The following is a 20,694-nucleotide window of genomic DNA, read 5'->3' as shown; positions in this document are numbered from 1 at the left end:
AATTAGATCACAAGTGATTCGGGGGAATATTTTGACATAGCGTAAGTACTGGTTAATTAACAGAAATCAGGGGGTTAGCAATAAAGGCGTTACCAGTGAGAAGGGCTGTCAAAGAGATCTACTCCAGGTTCATTTTTCAAAATGTGGAGACCAAGGTTTGCTAATGATACAAAGATAGGTACCACTTTAGTGAGTCAGCCACAAAATAAAACATGGAAAACTATGATAATCCTCTTTGATGGGAAAACATCAGCTGCTGGAATCTTGAGCGAAATGCAAAGTGATTGGGAAACTTAGGGGGTCAGGCAGCATCTGTGGAGAGAATGGACAGACAGTGGGATGTAGATTTTTTTTTTAAGTGGATTTATCACTAAAATTATATCAGGCCTGATGAAACCGTACCTGGAATACCGTGTACATGTTTGGTCACTCTATCTAAGTAATAATCTTCCTGCTTGGACACCATATAACAAAGATTGATTCTCATGATAAAGGATTGGCCTATGAGATTAAGCAGACTGGATTCATACTCTCTTGAGTTTAAAAAAATAAAATACTACCTCATTGAATGTAGAATTAATTTTCAGCTGACTGAGTGTCTCGATGTTTCAAGTTTGAGAATTAAGGCATGACCATTTATGACCAAGCTTAGTAGAAGTTTCTTCATCCAGAGGGAAGTGAATCTTTGCAATTTTGTACCCAAGAGGATTGTAGAGGTTGATTTGCAACGTATATTCAAGACAGAGATTGAGAGAATATTAGACATGAAGGGAAACAGGAGATATGAGGCTTGAGGACAAAAATGACATTGAGGTAAAACTCAGACATGTTCTTATTGAATGGTGGATGCTGCACAGGTAGCTAAATGGCAATCTGCTCAATATTTCTTATGTTTTATATGTTCCATTCCAGGTTGTTTATAAAGATGACCTTGAGTCAATTGTTGCATGTACAAGTGAAATTTCCAACTTAAAAAAATACTCAACAGCCAAAGCAAGAATCAGTCAGCGTGACCATATCTAGGACTTTATCCCAGCAAATGTTATCTCACTTTTTAAGAAAGGCAGGAGAGAGAAAACAGGAAATTATAGACCAGTTAGTCTGACATCGGTGGTGGGGAAGATGCTGGAGTCAATTATAAAAGATGAAATAGCCGAACATTTGGATAGCAGGAGCAGAATGGGTCCGAGTCAGCATGGATTTACGAAGGGGAAATCATGCTTGACTAATCTTCATTTTTTGAAGATGTAACTAGGAAAATGGACAAGGGAGAGCCAGTGGATGTAGTGTACCTGGACTTTCAGAAAGCATTTGATAAGGTGCCACATAGGAGATTAGTGGGCAAAATTAGGGCACATGGTATTTTGGGGGTAGAGTGCTGACATGGATAAAGAAGTGGTTGGCAGACAGGAAACAGTGTAAGGATTAACAGGTCCCTTTCAGAATGGCAGGCAGTGATTAGTGGGGTACGGCAAGGCTTGGTGCTGGGAACGCAGATATTTACAATATACATCAATGATTTGGATGAAGGGATTCAAAGTAACATTAGAAAATTTGCAGATGACACAAAGCTGGGTGGCAGTGTGAACTGTGGGGAGGATGCTATGAGAATGCAGGGTGACTTGGACAGGTTGGGGGAGTAGGCAGATGCATGGCAGATGAAGTTTAATGCAGATAAATGGGAGGTTATCCACTTTGGTAGCAAAAACAGGAGGGCAGATTACTATCTAAATGGCGTCAAGTTGGGAAAGGGGAAGTACAATGGGATCTGGGGGTCCTTATACATCAGTCTATGAAAGTAAGCATGCAGATCCAGCAGGCAGTGAATAAAGCAAATGGCATGTTGGCCTTTATTACACGAGGAATCAAATATAGGAGCAAAGAAGTCCTTCTGCAGTTGTACAGAGCCCTAGTGAGACCACACCTGGAGTATTGTGTGCAGTTCTGCTCCCCTAATTTGAGGAAGGACATTCTTGCTATTGAGGAAGTGCAGCATAGGTTTACAAGGTTAATTCCCAGGATGGCGGGACTGTCATATGCTGAGACAATGGAGCAGTTGGGCTTGTACATTCTGGAGTTTAGAAGGATGAAACATTATATGTTTCTCATTGAAACATATAAAATTGTTAAGGGTTAGGACACGCTAAACGCAGGAAACATGTTCCCAATGTTGGGAGAGTCCAGAACCAGGATCCACCGTTTAAGAATAAGGAGTAAGCCATTTAGAACGGAGACAAGGAAACACTTTTTCTTACAGAGAGTTGTGAGTCTGTGGAATTATCTGCCTCAGAGGGCAGTGGAGGCAGGTTCTCTGGATGCTTTCAAGAGAGTGCTAGATAGTGCTCTTAAAAATAGCGGCGTCATGGGGAAAAGGCAGGAACGAGGTACTGATTTGGGATGTTCAGCCATGTTCACATTGAATGGCGGTGCTGGCTCGAAGGGCCGAATGGCCTACTCCTGCACCTATTGTCTATTTGTATTGTTTAGAGTAACGCACGATGGGAACTTCACTCACCCCCCTGCAGGAACTATACAACAGGAGGTGCAACTCCAGAGCAAACAAAATCATGAGAGACCTCTTCCACCCCTGCAACGGACTGTTCCAGCCGCTACGGTCAGGCAAACGCCTCCGTTGCCAAGCAGTGAGAACGGAGAGGTTGAGAAGGAGTTTCTTCCCAGAGGCAATTCGGACAGTAAACGCCTTTCTCACCAGGGACTAACTCTACAGAACGTTTTTCCTTCTATTATTTATTATGTAAAAGAATATGTGTGCTATGATTGTGTTTATAATTTGTTTGGTTGTTTTGTTGTTTGTCTTTTGCACAAAAGTCCGCGAGCATTGCCACTTTCATTTCACTGCACATCTCGTATGTGTATGTGACAAATAAACTTGACTTGACTTGACTTGACTTCTATATCAAGCTGGTCGTCAGAAGTATTGCCTGACACTTGGGTATACACAAGCCATTGGAGGAGAATGTGGAAGATGGACAAGAGGAAAAATTGAGATACAATGCTGGGAAGTTCTCAGAGACTTACTCTGCATCTCTGAAATACAGATCATTTATATTATTGAAGATTTTACCCGTGAAGAGCAAATCAACGATTTGCATCCACTGCGGTATTTCTGCAATTTTAGTTTGATTTGCATAATTATAGAAGCAGAGGTTCTCAACTTTGAGGTATTGTTGTAGATATTATTAGGAAACATATTATTGTGGCACTGTAAATTCCGGTTCTCGACCTATCCCCCTTAGTATGGTTTAGTCAAACACTTTCAAACTCTGGTTCCAAAACCTTACTTTATTGAAGAAAAAAACTGCAGGGATGGTTGCTAATCCACTCACGCAGGACAACAATATCTCATGCAAGCAGATCAGAAGTCACAATCAACTGACACACCCCAAAGAAGTACCCACCCTCTTATACCCTTCCAAACCTAGGGCATGACATTACTTGGGGGACACAACCCCTACAAACCAATCACACATGTTGATCACATTATACAGTTATTGACTGTTCCCTAACCCAATAACAAAGTACCCCATTACAATGTTTCAACAGAAGCTTATGGAAAGAAGTCAGTTATCAAGTAATGCAACATTCTCCCAGGTTGGATAAACAATTCAAACAAGGCTTCACACTTCAGCCAATCATCAAGCAGCAGTACAAACACCTTGCAACATTATTAACAATACCTTTTCACACCCCTTTCTATAACCAATCCCCACTATGCATTTGCAGACCTTATCTCTTTCTGTAAACCCTCATACATTTTAACAAAGTAAGGACATCTGGACCTCTCCTTATCATCAACTTCCATCTGGGGTCCAGACTCCTTGGAGCCATGACTCTTAGCTTGCAACTTTCGCAGAAAGAGGCCAAGCAGGCCTTGCAAATGCAAACATCCTCCATTTTGTGATCTCCCTAATTTAGCCAATATTAACATTCCTCCATTTTATCATTTGTGATAACCCTCATCATTAATGATAACCAAAACACAATAATGATTACTTTACTATACAGATATTCTAACAAGAAGATGATGATGTGTTTTCTCAGAATTTCATCAAGCTTCCCGGGTTTACTAGGGTGTAGCATAATAATTTCTGTCTGAGGAGCCTTCGCCTCCCGAGTTTTCGTGGGCATGAATCCCCTCCATCCATCTTGATATGTCCACCTGTTGCTGACTCGTTGAAGAGTATAAAGTTCCTTAGAGCATCTGAAGTAAAGCCAGTTAACAGCCTACAACCCCACTGATGCTCTTAAATTGGTGGAGATGCACCCTTGCATTCTTGCCCTCTACTGTCACTGCCTTCGGGGTTGTTAGGACTGCCTGGTAAGGTCCTTCCCAGCGACCCTTTCCTTACCGAGTTCGTTAGAAGAACATAGTCTCGAGGCCCCACTTTAGCTGAAGCTGTCAACAAAGGCATTTTGTTACATGCTGCTCTTACTCTACAATGGTATTCTTTTAACGCTCGAGTCAAAGCTAGAATGTAGTCGGTCATCTCCACAGTCATATGATGGAAATGTTTAAACTTTCATTGCATTCTGGTTACAAGATGTTCTTAGGGGTCTATCATAAACAATTTCAGCTGGGCTCAGTCTCGATTTCCGTACAGGCACGACTCGCATCTGAAATAAAGCTATGGAAAGTAATTTAATCCAACCAATTCCAGTCTCGCCTTCAATTTAGCAAGTTTAGTTTTAAGCGTCTGACTTACTCTTTCTACAAGTCCAGCAGCCTGTGGCCGATAGGCACAGTGCAATTGCTGCTGGATCCCCAACTGTTCACATACTTTTTATTAATTTGTTCCATTAAGATGTGGACAATTATCGAAACTAAGTCAAATAGGGATGCCAAATCTAGGGATATTTTTCTTTAACTCCTTGATAACAGTAGCCGCTTTATTATCAAGAATTGGGTAAGTTTTGATCCACTGGCCGAATGCATCGATGTTGACAAGCAAGTACATATAACCCTGGATACCTCCTCTAATTTGATGTTATCCTTCTATAATAATTTAAACAGACCAATAGGCAATAGTGGTTCTTTCTTTTCACTAGCCTCCTCCTGCAACTAAATAACCTTTGGACAGCGGTGCTGGCTCGAAGGGCCGAATGGCCTACTCCTGCACCTATTGTCTATTGTCCAACCTCCTGGGTGGTTAGTAACAACTTCTCCGAGGGGGACCTGTTATTCAAACTTTTAATCTGCTTCATTATTCTATTTTGTACCACCATCCTACATTCCCAGGGTATTTCTTTCACTGTTCCTCTTCCTGCATTGTTTTATGGAATAAATGGTGTTGAAATGTAGCATTTGGCACCACCACATAATGACTGTTCAAAGCATCAACAGCTTTCTTATAGTCTTCCTTCATTCCGGTATCAGGGAGTGTTTTAAACATTTCTCGAACTGCTTGCACGGCGGTGAAACGAAGCAACACTCTCCGCTGCGCTTTCTGCCCCAGGATACTTTCCTCAAGAAAGAGCCCTTGACTGTTGGCATAAGCTTCAAATTCCTCCAACCAAGCATTCCACCTCACGCTGACGGTACTCGCATCACCCGTCGAATTGAAGTGTGTTACTCCGCGAGGTGCTAAGAAATCAGCTCCAATGACTGCCATTTTAAAAGAAAATTTTATTCCAGCTCGTAGCCATGGATTCCGAATCCTAAATATCCGAAATATCCTCGCCGCCAATGTCAAATCCTGGCCTCAGATGTGGAATAATAACGATACTGACACAATATTTATAGGTGACATTCCTTGGTCTCCGTGTTTATTATCTCACTCAGCTATGGCCTCCTCCCTAGGCTTACACAGTGCACATGCGATCTGACCTCCAAATCAGCTAATACAAAGGTCAGATATTTGCATATCATCATCATGACTCATCGTCATGACAATGTCCAGGTCCTCTATGGGTGCGTCTCTTAAGTCCTCTCCTTGACCCATCTCTTCTCCGTGGCCTTTGATACCCAGTAAGATGTCGACTTTATTTACTTGATTTAATTTCTTATTTTGATTGTTAACTTGAACTTGTACTTGTGGAAACGAACAAATTGGAGGCTTTCTATATCCAAAATTACAAAAAACATGTTACTAAAAATTATACGTAATTCATCATTAACAAATAATTTGGGCTTCCAAGCTAAACTGTTTGAAAAAGTTTAGCTCCATGACATCTTGAAGTGCCTTTGTTAACAACATGTTTACTGAGAGATGTAGAAAGTGATTTAGCTCCTTACCTTCCTGCTTTGCATTTCTATCGACAGACATATATTCAGCAGGATTACTGGTCTCAGGTACTGGTGCCTCATTTCCTGAAAAGGAGATTTTTTTTCTGATTGAAACATGAAAGCCACTTCTGATGTTTCAACAGAAAATGCTTGATTGTTACAGAGAGCTACGAGAATAAATGGGAACATGTGCTCAGTCCTTCAGAGAAAACAATCCTGTCTAAAGCCAAGGTAGACAAAAATGCTGGAGAAAATCCACGGGTGAGGTAGCATTTATGGAGCGAAGGAAATGGGCAACGTTTAAACGGAATCTTTGGCTTCACTTGTGATTGAGTAGTTATGACATTGTAGTGGCAGATTTTCATATTATTCAAGAGATTATTCCCTCTAGCCGCTAAATGGACAGCATGATTTGGGGAAATGTGTTTATACGCATGCGAGCTCACCGTCAGAGACCTTCAGAGCTTCTTCACAGATAAGTCTTCAAAACACAGTCTTTTGATTCATAAATTCTTTATTGTTGATCAAAAACAATAAGGTACATCCAAACTTCTTCCGACCCATTACTATAATCTTCATTGAACTCCAGCTTATCGTTATAAATGCTAAAAAATTCCTTATGTCTCCGCATGGTGAAAGGGTAAACCTTCTCCATGCTTGTCTGAAACTAAAACTAACAACTAAGTTTCTGCAGAAGAAACTTAACCCCAAGCACGCCCAAAAAGATTTCATAAATCCCACCCATAATATAACGGGCAGTCTAAAATTTAAAGACACATGCCATCATCAATGACATACAAAACAAGCCAAATGGCCACTACATACCGGCCCCTAATTGTTCCGAGTATATAACGAGGCAATTATTAATAAACATCAAAAAAAGTACCCATGAAGGCTTAACATATATCAAAAACAAAAAGTCAGGGATTTGAACCCCGTGGCTCCTCGTCGGCCGATTGAACCGCGGTCTACCGCGTCACAGGCGGGGATACTAACCACTATACTAACAAGAAAAAAATAGCATGCACTATATATCCGCAATCAGAATTCTTCATCGACTCTTCACTTTCGCCTTCTAGAAGCAAGCATAACTTGATTATTAATCTTATTAAAACACTGGTTTTAGTTTAAAGTCGTACCGTGCGCACCAAACCCTTAAAATCAGGCATGATACCCAGTATATAGTCCAAAATATAACATTCCAAAGCTTTGATAGCATGAAACGTCTTCCTCCATGTCTGATCGATTCATGAATGTGTTGTAACAGCAATGTTGAAGTGTGAAAATCCTTTGAGAGAATAACAGGATTTTTAGCAATAAAGTTCACCATTGGGTTTGGTTTAATTTCCGGATCATTAACAGAGATTTCAAATCCCAGCTCAAGCTTTGGCCATTCTCTGTCTAGCTTACAGAGAGACTCTAGTCCATTGATCCATCTCTCATCGCTTAAGAAGCGGTTCGCTGTCAGTTCTCTGAAAACTTCATCCGCAGAATTTTCTTTCACAATTGTCACTGATCCACTTGGAAAGTGTGAATCCACCCTTCTTGCAAAGAGAAGTAAGATGTTCTGGTAGAATTCCTTCCTGCTCAGTAGACGTGGATCTTAAGCAATCATTCTTGTAGAAATTATTCTTCAAAGAGATTCTTACTTCATGAAATGTAATATTCTCGTCAAACTTGCGTTTCAAAGTCTGGGTACGTTGCTCTGCCATACGATGATTATTCTTGTTTGAAAGGTAATTCCAGACAATAGTGTCCATCAGACTTCTAATTTATCAGTAGATATTTGATTAAAAGCAATGATAGGATAGTTCCTCTGATTCTCGGTTTCGTTGTTCCTTTTCACTGAGCCATAGATAACCCACCCAAGTCGGGTTTTCATAGCATATGTTCCATCGCCTTGGCTCTTAACATTTTGTATAAGTTCCAATGCCTTCAAAACATTTGTTCCGATAAGTAGATCAACAATAGAATTTATTTTAGATATCTTGACATCCTTTAGGTAAGGCCATTGTTTTAAGTTTTCATGTCTTGGTATATTTTGATGACCAGCAGGCTTGGTTCCACGTGTAAACACTTCAGATATTGGTATAAAATTATCTTCGTCCAGATTGGATAACTCCATCCTCGTAATGTAATGACTCCTGCTCTCTTTATCTTTAGTCATGGTACATAATTAAATCTTAGTCTCTTCTCCTGTGACGTTCAGCCTTCTCGTCAGGTTTTCTGTGCAAAAGGTAGGCGAACTTCCGTGATCCAGAAAAGCATATGTTTGCAACATTGTATTGGTCTTGCTGTTTTTTACCTGTACCGGTAAAATAGAAAAATTACAAGCTTCAACCCTGGCCCCAATATGAGCAGTTACTTGAGGCGCGGTGATAGCATTTCTAGTAGTTGCCTTCTCGCCCTGTTCTGTTTGCTCCGGTTCATTCTTTTCTATTTGCTCTGGTAGCTCATCATCCGTTTGTTCAAGTTCTTCTTCTTCCCAATACTCTGGCAGCTCTTCTTCAGTGTGAAGTGCTTCAGGATGATATTGCCTGCACTTATAACAAATCATAGGACTCTTAAAGTCTCTCACCATATGTCCATTTCATCGAGTGGCTATTTTGAAAACAATTTCCATAACAAATTGAGATTGTTGCCAACATCTCTCCACCATCCATGGGCTTAAGGATGACAATAATTTGAAAGGATTGCGTGTTATCAAAAGTTCAAAACAATCTCCAAGGTCGGTCTCCTTTCTCCAAACAGATTCGAAAAAACACTTTTAGGCTCTTCTACAGAAGCCGTTTAAATGTAAAGCTTGCAGCCTCAAATTTCAAAGAAATATAATTGATTTTTACTCACAATTCCTGTGATATGGTCTTCAGATATATCTCGATGCTGTTGATAGACCTCAAGGCCTTCTCTTGCCGAGATCTATTTTCTTCAGTTCCTCGGTGGAACCGGAATTCTGGCCAAAACCTCTCCAAGATCTTTGCCAAATCTTCTGCCCCACTCTCTGGGACTGGTATTCACCACTTGCCAGAGATGTCCTTTGACTTAATGTAGCGACAAATTTATATATCGTTCGAGAGATTACTCCCTCTAGCTGCTAAATCGACAGCATGGTTAAGGGGAATGTCTTTATACGCATGCAAGTTCACCGTCAGGGACCTTCAGAGCTTCTTCACAGATAAGTCTTCAAAACACAATCTTTTGATTTAAAAATTCTTTATTGTTGATTGAAAACAATGAGGTTCATCCAAACTTCTTCCGACTTGTTACTATAATCTTCATTGAACTCCAGCTTATCGCTTTAAACGTTAGAAAACTCCTTGTGACTCCATTGCACTTCACATGGTCAAAGAATAAACCTTCTCCATGCTGGTCCGAAACTAAAACTAACAACTAAGCTGTTGCGCAAACACGCCGAAATGTACGTCATAAATCCCACCCACAATATAACGGGCAGTCTAAAGTTTAAAGACACATGCCATCATCAATGACACACAAAACAAGCCAAATGGCCACTACAGACATATGTTAGAGGCAATTAATATTAGGATGATTTTAGAATAAAAATGTTGTTGCTCGAAAAAGTAAAGTGTTAACTACGCAGTATGGTGCTATAATTCTCATGTTTCATTATGAAACAGCAAACCAACAAAGTGCTGGAGTACCTCAGCAAATAAGGCAGCATCTCTTGAGAACATGGATAGGTGACATTTTGGGTCAGAACCCTTCTTTAGATGATCAGTGAGATTTTACCTAAAGCATGCTATTGTTGCACGTTGTGGTTCCCCAATGTTCCATAAGGATAAGATTGGAATATGGCACTTTGACAATTATTGGAATCAACATCACATCAAAAATTAGTATGAACTCAATTTAAAATGTTGCTGATCAATTCTGCTGCTCAGAATACATTAGTCTCCATTGGTATTATATTGTAAACTAGAAGCAGCCTCGTGAACAGAAGTCTTACTCAGAGCTAATATTTAGGAACTTTGTGACTTTGTTGAAGAACAATCAAAAGAATAAGGTAAAATATTATGTAATTCACTCTGCCTTTGCCACTTGCTACATTTATTTGACAGAGTGTTTTATGATTCACGTTTCCTTGAACAGCACTGGAAAAATCTCTGTTACATTTTAATTGTTTCCACGATACCTTGCATTTTCTGGATTTCCATAGCATTTGATTAAAGATATGATGCTGCTTCTGGACTTCCCTCTATTTGCTGAGGTTTCTGCCTTTGATTTCCCAAACCTGTTCATGTAGAGGACACCCATTAAAATTAATTAATTGATCCTTATGCATTTCTTGTATTCAACAAAACAAACTCTAAAATAGTTTGCTTAGTAATCTTACTTTGTCTGAAATGCATTGTAATTTATGATTATTAATATTTCCGATAAAACTTGACACAGATTTGGTTGGTTTGTTTTCAAAGTTTTGAGGTCAGGCCCATTTCTTAATAATGTTCACATAATCTGGTTTGGTCCAATCAAATAGTACTAAAGAAGGTGCATTATTGTTTTAATAATCTCATGTTAAAATGGTTGCCCGAAATCACAACTTCCAAAATTAAGAATGGAAGAAACAGGAGCAAAGATAACACCTTTGTTCACTTGAGCTTGCTCTGCCATTCAGTTTGACGATGGATGAACCACCTAGACTTCAACACCACTTACCCTTTCCATACCCTTTGACTGAATTATATTTCAAATGAGTTTCTATCACCACCTTGTATATATTGATTGATTTCACCACATTGCTCTGGGGTAGATAATTACAAAGCATCAAAACCTTTTGAGAGAAGAAATTCCATCTAAATTTTGTCAAATTAACAACCGCTTATTCCGAAACACTCCTGCACCAAACCACTCTCCAGTTCTGGATACCTCATGAGGGGAAGCAATCACCTTATCACATCTGCTCAGAATCATCATGAGAGTCAATCCTGAGAACCTCCTCTACATATCCTTCCATTCATAATGAGACCAAAACTGACTGGACTTTGAACTTTGAATAATGCCGCCAAAAAGGCGGCTCCAGCATGTGTAATATATGAAAATTAAATTTCACAGTGCAGTTGCATATCTGACAAATAAAGCACCAATTAATCTTAAAACAAATAGACATAACATGAAGGTACAAATAAAGCACCATTGAACGTGAAAATAATAAACTGAACTAAAACTAAACTTCTATTATATAATTCTACATCCTCAATATTCAAATATGTTCCCCAATTTGAGAAATAACGAGTAATTAATAAGCATACATTAAAACCTGCAACCTTTATAATACCTATTCTGCCAATAACATAGTTTTAAAATTATCTTTGATTTCAAATAATTTTGTCTCTATAATTTCTTCCAAACCTTTGAGATCTCTGGATTTATAGAAACATAGAAACATAGAAATTAGGTGCAGGAGTAGGCCATTCGGTCCTTCGAGCCTGCACCGACATTCAATATGATCATGGCTGATCATCCAACTCAGTATCCCGTACCTGCCTTCTCTCCATACCCCCTGATCCCCTTAGCCACAAGGGCCACATCTAACTCCCTCTTAAATATAGCCAATGAACTGGCCTCAACTACCCTCTGTGGCAGAGAGTTCCAGAGATTCACCACTCTCTGTGTGAAAACATGATCTATTATCTATTTCTATCATTGGGAAATTCAATTTACTCTATTTTTTAATGGAATTCTATTTCCCAGTCTCTCTGCCTTACTTCCTGTCCATGCTCTTAAATCTGAACATTTGAATAAGTTTTCATAATTATCCAAATCTTCTAATCTTTCAAGATAGAGTTTGTTAGATTTAGATCTTAGGGCTAAAGGAATTAAGGGATATGAGGAAAAAGCAGGAATGGGGTACTGATTTTGGATGGTCAGCCATGATCATATTAAATGGCATTGCTGGCTTGAAGGGCTGAATGGACTACTACTGCACATATTTTCTATGTTTCTATCTTTGTCAAATTTAATTTGATAACATTCTTGCAAACACCCTTAGGGGATGCAATCACTTAAAATATGCCACAGCAAACAATTGGCTGCAGACGACAGTTGACATAGTGGAACATAAATGAGTGTAAGATATAGTTATCATTGGCAATTTTTAGAATTGTGCTTCATTAATATGTTAATGCATCTTACCTTTATACTTGCTCTTTTTCAAACACACCACCACTCCCACGATAATGATGAGCAGAACAGCCAAACATCTAATAATGATAATATAGGTGTAGGTATCTGATAAAAGAGTAAGCATAGATTTCATCTTTACATGGTTTGTAATTAATATATTTTTAAAGATCCGTCAATGACCAAATGGATAATATTGCTGTGTCAGATTTGAATTCAACATTCAAGGAAACTGAAGTGTTGCAACTATCAATTCAGGTAGGGACACAGAATCAAATCACACAGGGATTCCAATGCTCAAATCAATGCGTTGATTCCATCTGGCAGATGGGTGCAGATGGCTCATCTGCAAAAGCATCTGATTCAGCTGTAAAACTTTCTGCCGTACAACAAACAAATGTTGCTCATTGTTTGGCTTCAAGTGAAATAATCACTGTTTCACTGAGAACTTGTGAGAGTGAACTTATGAACAGCTTGAGGCTTCACCCCGAGAACAAATGTGGTGAAAACAGAAAAACTAAGAGAAAGGGATGGTCCTTGCAAGCGACCAAATGTGAAAAGGTGTTGTCTACATAGCCATTGGAGTAAGTGGGTTGTTTGTCTCCTGAGATGGAGATACAGAGATCAAGAAAGGGGAAAAAGGTGCTGAAAATGATCCAAGTGTATTTAAAGACAGGATGGAAGTTAGTGGCAAAGTTGAACAGATTGACAAATTGGTTGCAGGCCGCACTATCAATGCAGTTGTTGAAAGAGTGGTTCTTGTGTCTGGAACAAAGAATGATGTTCTACATTGTGGAAAAATCAAGAACTGGGAAGTCTCATAGAAAAATAACAGACCAACGAGACATGAAATTATTTCAGAAAATTGCAAGTCGTACACAAAGCAGAATGATAGCAGGGCCTTTGCAAGTTTTAAACCTGGGATACATAGATTCTTGATATGTAATAAGTTAAAAAAAATAACTTGGTTAGAGAGAAGTGTGGAAATGAAGCTCATGTCATAAGCTGTGGTTTTATTGAGAAAATAGATTACTCAGTGTATTGAGTGGCCAACGTCTATGTTTGTACTGTCTTCGTGACCAATCATTAACTATGGCCCTCCCCACGGGGGATCTTCAACGTGAAATATATACACACAATTGTTTTTGCAACTCGCAAAAAAATATTTAGTTTGTGGAGCAAAGTCAAAAGGATTGCAGGCAAGCAATACCAGTAATTGTAATCTTTTAGTATAGTTTAGTTTACAGATACAACATGGAAACAGGCCCAGCTAGTCCACACTGACCATTGATCACCCATTCACACTACGTTATGTTATCCTACTTTCTCATCTACTCCCTACTCACATAAGGAGTAATTTTTCAGAGGTCAGTTAACTTACAAACCTGGGCATCTTTGGGATGTGGGAAGAAACCGGAGCACCCAGAGGATCCCTATGTGGTCACAGGAAAAACATGCAAATGCCACACATACAGCATCCAAGGTTAGAAACAAACCTAGGTCTTTCACCCTGTATGGCAGCAATTCTACTAGCTACGCCACTTGCTCTTACTAATAAACTGTCATCATGAGATTACCGAAATCGTAATAACTCATAATGGTAGTTAGAGATCTAGGGTTAGTATATTTAGTAAATCGCAGATGAATACCCTGACTAACACATTTATAATCAATAGTCTGTCATGTTTGCTCAGACTGCACAGGCTTTGAGTTAATAAAATGGTTCCAATAGCTGATGAAAACAAATGATACCTGAAGAGAGTGGTTAAGATTTAGGTATCAACTGAATGTCTTTTTATGAGACTCCTTCGATAGTGACCAAGACATGTACTTCATGCTTCATTAGCGTGATGGAAGGAATGCAATGTCAGAAGTACCCAGTCGTGTGCATTCTTATTTTGATACGGTTAAGGAATAGCCCATATTCCACACAACAGAAATGAGGCCATTCAGCCCCAGAGGTATATGCCAACGTATAGCGGTGCAGGCTCGAAGGGCCAAACGGCCTACTCCTGCACCTAATTTCTATGTTTATAGCAAATCCATCCACCCACTTGTTCCCCTGTAACTTATTCTACCTCACATACCTATTAATCATGTCATCAGTAGTCCCAGCAGCCACGTATACCAATAGTAATTTACAGCAGCCAATCATCTTAATAACCAGCATAACTTTGGGATGTCGGAAACATACACTGACATGGAGTCCTGTGATTTGGTCATGCACACAGACAAGGGAAGAACATTGGATTGATAGATCGATCTTGCTTTGCTGGTGCTCTGGAACATTTTCTCCACATGCAGCACATTTAATACAAAACATGAATTGAGTTTAAATTACATAGCTTCCACAATGGGTTTTGAACAAGTGACGTTAGACCATTGAACAAGGTTTCTCGATTACAATGTTGGTAGCAAATACTGCAAGAGTGCAGAGATAATTTACAAGGACATTGCCAGGACACAAGGGACTGAGCTATAGGGAAAAGTTGGGCAGGCTATGATTTTATTCCTTGGAGTGCAGGAAGCTGTGGGGTGAAATTGCAGAGGTGTATAAAATCATGAGGGGAATAGATAGGGTGAATGCACTGAGGGTTTTACCCAGGATAATGAAATCAAGAATCAGGCCATAAGTGAGTGGGTTGATATTTAATAGGAACTTGAGGGGCTACTTTGGCACTCAAGTGTTTGGTGGTGGATATATGGAACAAACTGCCATAGTATGTAGATGAGGCAGGTACCATAGCAGCATATCAAAGTCACTTGGACAGGTACATGGATAGGAAAGGTATATGGTCCAAATGCAAGCAAATAGGACAAGCTTAGATGGGCTATCTTTGCCGGCATGGATGAATTGGACCAAAGGGCCTGTTCCATGGTGTATGACTCTCTGACTCAAATACGATTAACCACATTTGAATAAATACTGATGCTATCATGCCCACATCAACCCAGGCTTGATCGTAACTAATTCTAAGTTTCTGCCCTGTAGAGTCAACCACACAGGATTGAAAGAGTCACTGCTGCCAAAAACGACAATGATTGTCAAATTGCCTTAACATGAACATATATACAAAGAGAAAATATTTGCTTCACTTACTACTGAATTCCAGATTGTAAGGGACTAATATCTGGAGACTTTCTTGCTGGAACAAACCACATCTCCAGTTCCCTTTGCCTCTCTCAGCTTTCTGAATAACTAGACTCAGTGATTTATCTTCTCCATTCAGTGTCTTTTCTTCAACAGTTTTGCCATCAACATTGATCCAAACCAGTCTCACCAGTTCAGTGACGTGGGACACAGAGCAGGTCAGGGTAACGTTGCCTCCCTCAGTCACTGCATCAGATGGCTCAGCTGTGACTGGGAACAAGTAAAACATTTAGATTTTAACTATTATTTTATAATTAATAACACAAGCAATGTTTTATCCAATAACAAAATGCTGCTGGTGCTGGAAATCTGTTGTTACACAACATTCTGTCTCCTACCTTTAACTGTGATTAGTGTCATATTTACAAAAGTAATTCTGCCCAGAGTACAGGTGTAAACTCCTGCATCCTCGAACACCACAGGGGAAATCCTCGTCGTCAAATTATTGCCGTTAAATTCTGTCACTGAGGGCTCCAGTCGATTCGCAAAGCGACTACTGGTGACAGTGATGGGCTGAAACATTACTGCCGTTGCTATTTCTTCGGTCGAACCGGGAAGAAGATGTGATGTCCAGGACCAGGCAGCGTTGTAGTAATTTGTTGCAATACTGTAACAAAGGAGGTGGAGTTCACTGCCATCTGTGCCTGTGCGATAAAGTGTGTAACTTGCTCCATATAAAGCTGCATCAAGAGACAGAGAAGACATGTTAACATTTCACAGTTATTATTTAGGGCAAGGGCAGGTCAGGTCATGAGGACCTGATGCTGTTGTTGTTCCCCACAGCCATCAGGCTATTAAACACTACAACCTCATAGGTTATGAACTACAATAGACTATTATTATTATTATTATTATTATTATTATTATTATTATTATTATTATTATTATTATTTATTATTATTGCACTGTTATTGTTTTATTTTTGAGTGTTTGTTATATTATTTATTACGATTACATATTCTACTGTGCTGCAGCAAATCAGAATTTCATAGTTCTATCTGGGACAGATGACAATAAAACCCTCTTGACTCTTTACTCTTGATTTTGTGTGCCTCGACTCTCATCAGTCCGATCTGCAGCAACTGCTATCATTTCAAACAGCTGCAGGACTCGGTGATAAGGGTCAGTGAGGGGAGACGGGACGGATTGTTGTTCAATGCTGGTGTGTGCACCGGGACCCCCAGTGTGAGTGTGAGCAGGAAGTGCTGGTGACATGCTGACCCCTTTGATTATGTAACAATTTGACATGGGTAACACTTTAATATTGACCGGAGGAGATGAAAGATTAGAGTAAGGAATCGTGTATATCCACAGTTTCAATTTCCTGTTAAAAGTCAATGCACAATTATATTTGAATGACCTGACAGAATGGTCTGAATATTACCAGGACGGGAGGGTTTTAGTTGTAGAGAGAGACAGGATAAGCTGAGCCTGTTCCCACTGGAGTAGGAGGTTGAAGGGTGTCCTCACAGAGGTACTGTCAAGTCCAGTTTATTGTCATTAACACTAGTACAGAGAGATATAGTTACAATGTCAGCTTCTTGAGGCAGCCTCCCACAAATATATTTTCGATGGTGGAGAGGGCTGTCCCTGTGATGGATTGCACTGTCATGGGGGGCATAAATAAGGTGAGTAGTCACATTATTTTTCTCAATATAGCAGAGTCCAACCCTAGATGGCTTAAGCTTCGAGGGGAAAGCATTAAAAGGGATCTGAACAACAGGTTTTTCACTCAGAAAATTATGGGTATGTGGAATAAGATCACAGTGGAGGTATAGGGGTGGATAGGATTACCACATTGCAACATTTGTGTGATTATGGATAGGAGAGGTTTGGAGGCATAATCACCCTCTCTAAAGGCTGTTATTTCCACCATTGCTTTTACATTGGTTTTTAGTCACAGCCGAATGAACACTTTTTTTCCAAACACATCTGTTTTTGAATCAAACCATGTTAGGGGTGGACAGAAGAACAAGTTTGCAGAGCAAAGAACCTCACTGGGTCGATGTCTCCATCGTTCCCACTTCTCCCCAGTCTCCTGCTCTGGATGTGAAATCAGTTTCAGGGTAAATAGAAGGACACATTTCAGCTGTAGATTATTGGGTGAAGCAAACCTATACTCAGGTTCCAGTTCAAGAGATTTAAAAAAATCGAATGTATATTTACCATATGCGCCAGATATAATCCAGAACAATTATATATTTATTTGATGCAGATTTACAGGCACATTAGATATAACAACAACAATAAATATATCATAAATTATCAGTTACTCTTAGTAAATAAGACCATGATAATGCAAAGACCAAGGTATGTTGAGGAACCATTGTCATGCAGAGTCCACAGTAGTTAGCTGCTGTGGTTCGGTTGTGGTTGGGGTTGTGTGATGAGGTTCAAGAACCTGATGGGTGATAAGAAGAAGGTAAAAACTTCTGTAGATAAGTAAAAACCTGATGGGTGATGAGAAGAAAGTAAAAGCTTCTTTACATATGTAAAAAGCAAAAGATTAGTGAAGGCAAATGTACGTCCCATACAATCAGACACAGGTGAATTTATAATGGTAAACAAGGAAATGGCAGAACAGTTAAATGAGTACTTTGGTTCTGTCTTCACAAAGGAAGACACAAACATTCCCCCGGAGATACTTGGGGATCGGGAATCTAGTGAGAGGAAGGAACTGAGGGAATCCACATTAGTTCCGAAATGGTGTTTGGTAAACTGTTGGGACTGAAGGCAGATAATTCTCCAGGGCCTGATGGTCTGCATCCCAGAGTACTCAAGGAGGTGACCCTGGAAATCGTCAATGTATTGGTGATCATTTTTCAATGTTCTCTCGACTCTGGATCAGTCCCTGTGGACTGGACGGTAGCCAAAGTTAACTCCACTTTTTAAGAAAGGAGCGAGAGAGAAACCTGGGAATTATAGACCAGTTAGCCTTACATTGGTAGTGGGGAAGAAGCTAGAGTCAATTATTAAAGATATTATAACAGCGCATTTGGAAAGCAGTGACAGGATCGGTCAAAGTTAGCATGGGTTTATGATGGGGAAATCATGCTTGACTAATCTTCTGGAATTTTTTGAGGAAGTAACAAATTGTATAGAGAAGGGAGAGCCAGTGGATGTGGTGTATCTGGACTTCCAAAAAGCCTTTGACAAGGTCCCACACAAGAGATCAGTGAGCAAAATGGTATTGGGGATAGGGTATTGACATGGATAGAGAACTGGTTGGCAGACAGGAAGCAAAGAGTAGGAATTAACGGGTCCTTTTCAGAATGGCAGGCAGTAACTAGTGGGAGTGTCGCAAGGCTCTGTGCTGTGACCCCAGTTATTTCCAATATATATTAACGATTTAGACATGGGCTGAAGAGCCTATTCTGGCATCAATTTTTCTCTATTTCTGTGAAAAGGTTCTTGAATTTTGAGGTAATGGTTCTCAGACTCCTGTACCTGCTTCCTAATGATAGCAGCGAGATGAGAGCATGGCCATGAGTTTGCCGATATTAGCTGCCTTTTTGAGATCCCTTTGATGGCGGGAAGATCAATATGTAATGGACAAGGCATCAACCACCACCTACAGCCTACCTTGGTTTTTCAACTTTAGAATTTTCAAACCAGACAGCCAGTCAATATCCACTGCACTACATACTTGTAGAAGATAGATAGAGTATCTGGTGATAACGCCAAACATTTGAGGAAGTTTAGGCATTGGTGAGCATTTTAGTGAGTGTATCAATGTGGTGGGCCCAGGACAGATGAGAGTTGTGCACGACCAGGATCTTGAAGAGGCCGACTCTCTCCATGTAGAGCCATTGAAAATAGGTGCATGGTCCTTTGGTTTTCCCTTCCTGTTGGAGCTTTGATTAGGTGACTAATGCAGATATCCAACCTGGGATGCACATAATTAATGCATCAATCATGTGTGTTAATGTCAATTGACTGATACGTAAATACGTAGATAACATAAGATTCACTTTGAAAGAGGCAGGTGAAAGATATTGTACAGGTACTTGGCAAAGAAGGAGTTTAGATTCACCAAAGCTAAAGCAATAATGTTATTCCATGGAATCTAGCACCAGACCAATCCATTGGATATGAATGGGACTCACAGGCAGTGGCTCTTGTCCCAGGGGAAGGTGAATGTTGTATTTGGACTAAATGTATGTATTATTTTCATGTGAATGGGCATGATTAATATATTTTATTCAAATATTTTTTTGTTTATCATGTTAGTTAATTGTGATGAAGTGGCAACCTTAATATTTATGGTAAGATAACAGCACTTACAGTTGCTTACAGCAAATTCTGCTTTCCCTTTGCCAACAACCTTTACATTTTTCTGCACTTCACACACATACAGCTTCTCATCCTCCACTGTAACGTGTCGGATCATCAGATAGACCGTGTTATTCAGGTGGATCTGATCAGTGTTGCTCCTGTTCTGCTGGGATGAGTCCATTGGTCTCCAGTGAAGACTGACTGTATCTGAGAGGCTGGAGATGGTGCAGCTGAGTGTGACGTCACTGCCCATCTCAGGCTCACGTGGACTTGCCTCGACTGTGAAAAACAATGACTCAGAATGAGTAGTGGCTTGTACAATACAATGATTGAGTTTAATCTGACCTAAAGGTGGGCCAATAGCAGCACTTGTATTTTTAGAGTCAGCCCAGATATAGTTGGATCTTAGACATAAAATAATACAGAGAGTGCACTGACTCACAGTCTAGCTACACCAAATCAGTGATGCAGAGCTGAAGTAATGATTGCATGTCACGGTTCAGATCAGAGTTCCACGGTTTGGACACCATTTGCCGATGCGAACAATAGGGTGGTTGAGTGATGCAGCTGGTAGCATCGTTACCTCACAGCTCCAGTCACCTGGGTTCCATCCTAACCTCCAGTGCTTTGTGGGATACTTGCACTATCTCCCTGTGGGTACAAGGGCTTCCTCAAAGTCCTCCTATTTCATATCCTAAAAACTTGCATATTCGTAGATTAGTTGGCCACTATATATTTCCCCTGGTGTGCAGGTGAGCAAATTAGTTTGAGCGAGTTGTGGAGAATAAAAAGGAATTAGTATTGTGAAATTAGTAAAAATCAGTTGGATTATATACACACAGAAATGGATGATTTCTGTTTATATTGTATATGAGGGAATGCA

General features: G+C 39.8%; 1 protein-coding gene across 6 annotated transcripts in view; it reads right to left on the bottom strand.

The window, feature by feature from the left end:
* LOC129701489 (uncharacterized) overlaps positions 1-20,694 on the bottom strand; it is a 95,477-nt gene that overhangs the window by 59,674 nt on the left and 15,109 nt on the right. For 3 of the 6 annotated variants that reach the window (XM_055642710.1, XM_055642706.1, XM_055642705.1), the window contains 3 exons: positions 19,821-20,090; positions 15,875-16,216; positions 15,486-15,746 (listed from right to left, as the gene is read on the bottom strand). In XM_055642710.1, coding sequence (XP_055498685.1) covers positions 15,486-15,746; positions 15,875-16,216; positions 19,821-20,090 — 873 coding nt within the window. Of the gene's footprint in view, positions 1-6,255; positions 6,329-6,375; positions 10,497-12,397; positions 12,494-15,485; positions 15,747-15,874; positions 16,217-19,820; positions 20,091-20,694 lie in introns of those variants that run through there. The other 3 variants (XM_055642713.1, XM_055642712.1, XM_055642711.1) reach the window with 3 other exon arrangements.

The sequence above is a fragment of the Leucoraja erinacea genome, chromosome 11, assembly GCF_028641065.1.
Source record: "Leucoraja erinacea ecotype New England chromosome 11, Leri_hhj_1, whole genome shotgun sequence".
NCBI lineage: Eukaryota > Metazoa > Chordata > Chondrichthyes > Rajiformes > Rajidae > Leucoraja > Leucoraja erinaceus.
The sequence above is the reverse complement of the archived record's forward strand: the minus strand, read 5'-3'. Positions and strand labels throughout refer to the sequence as shown.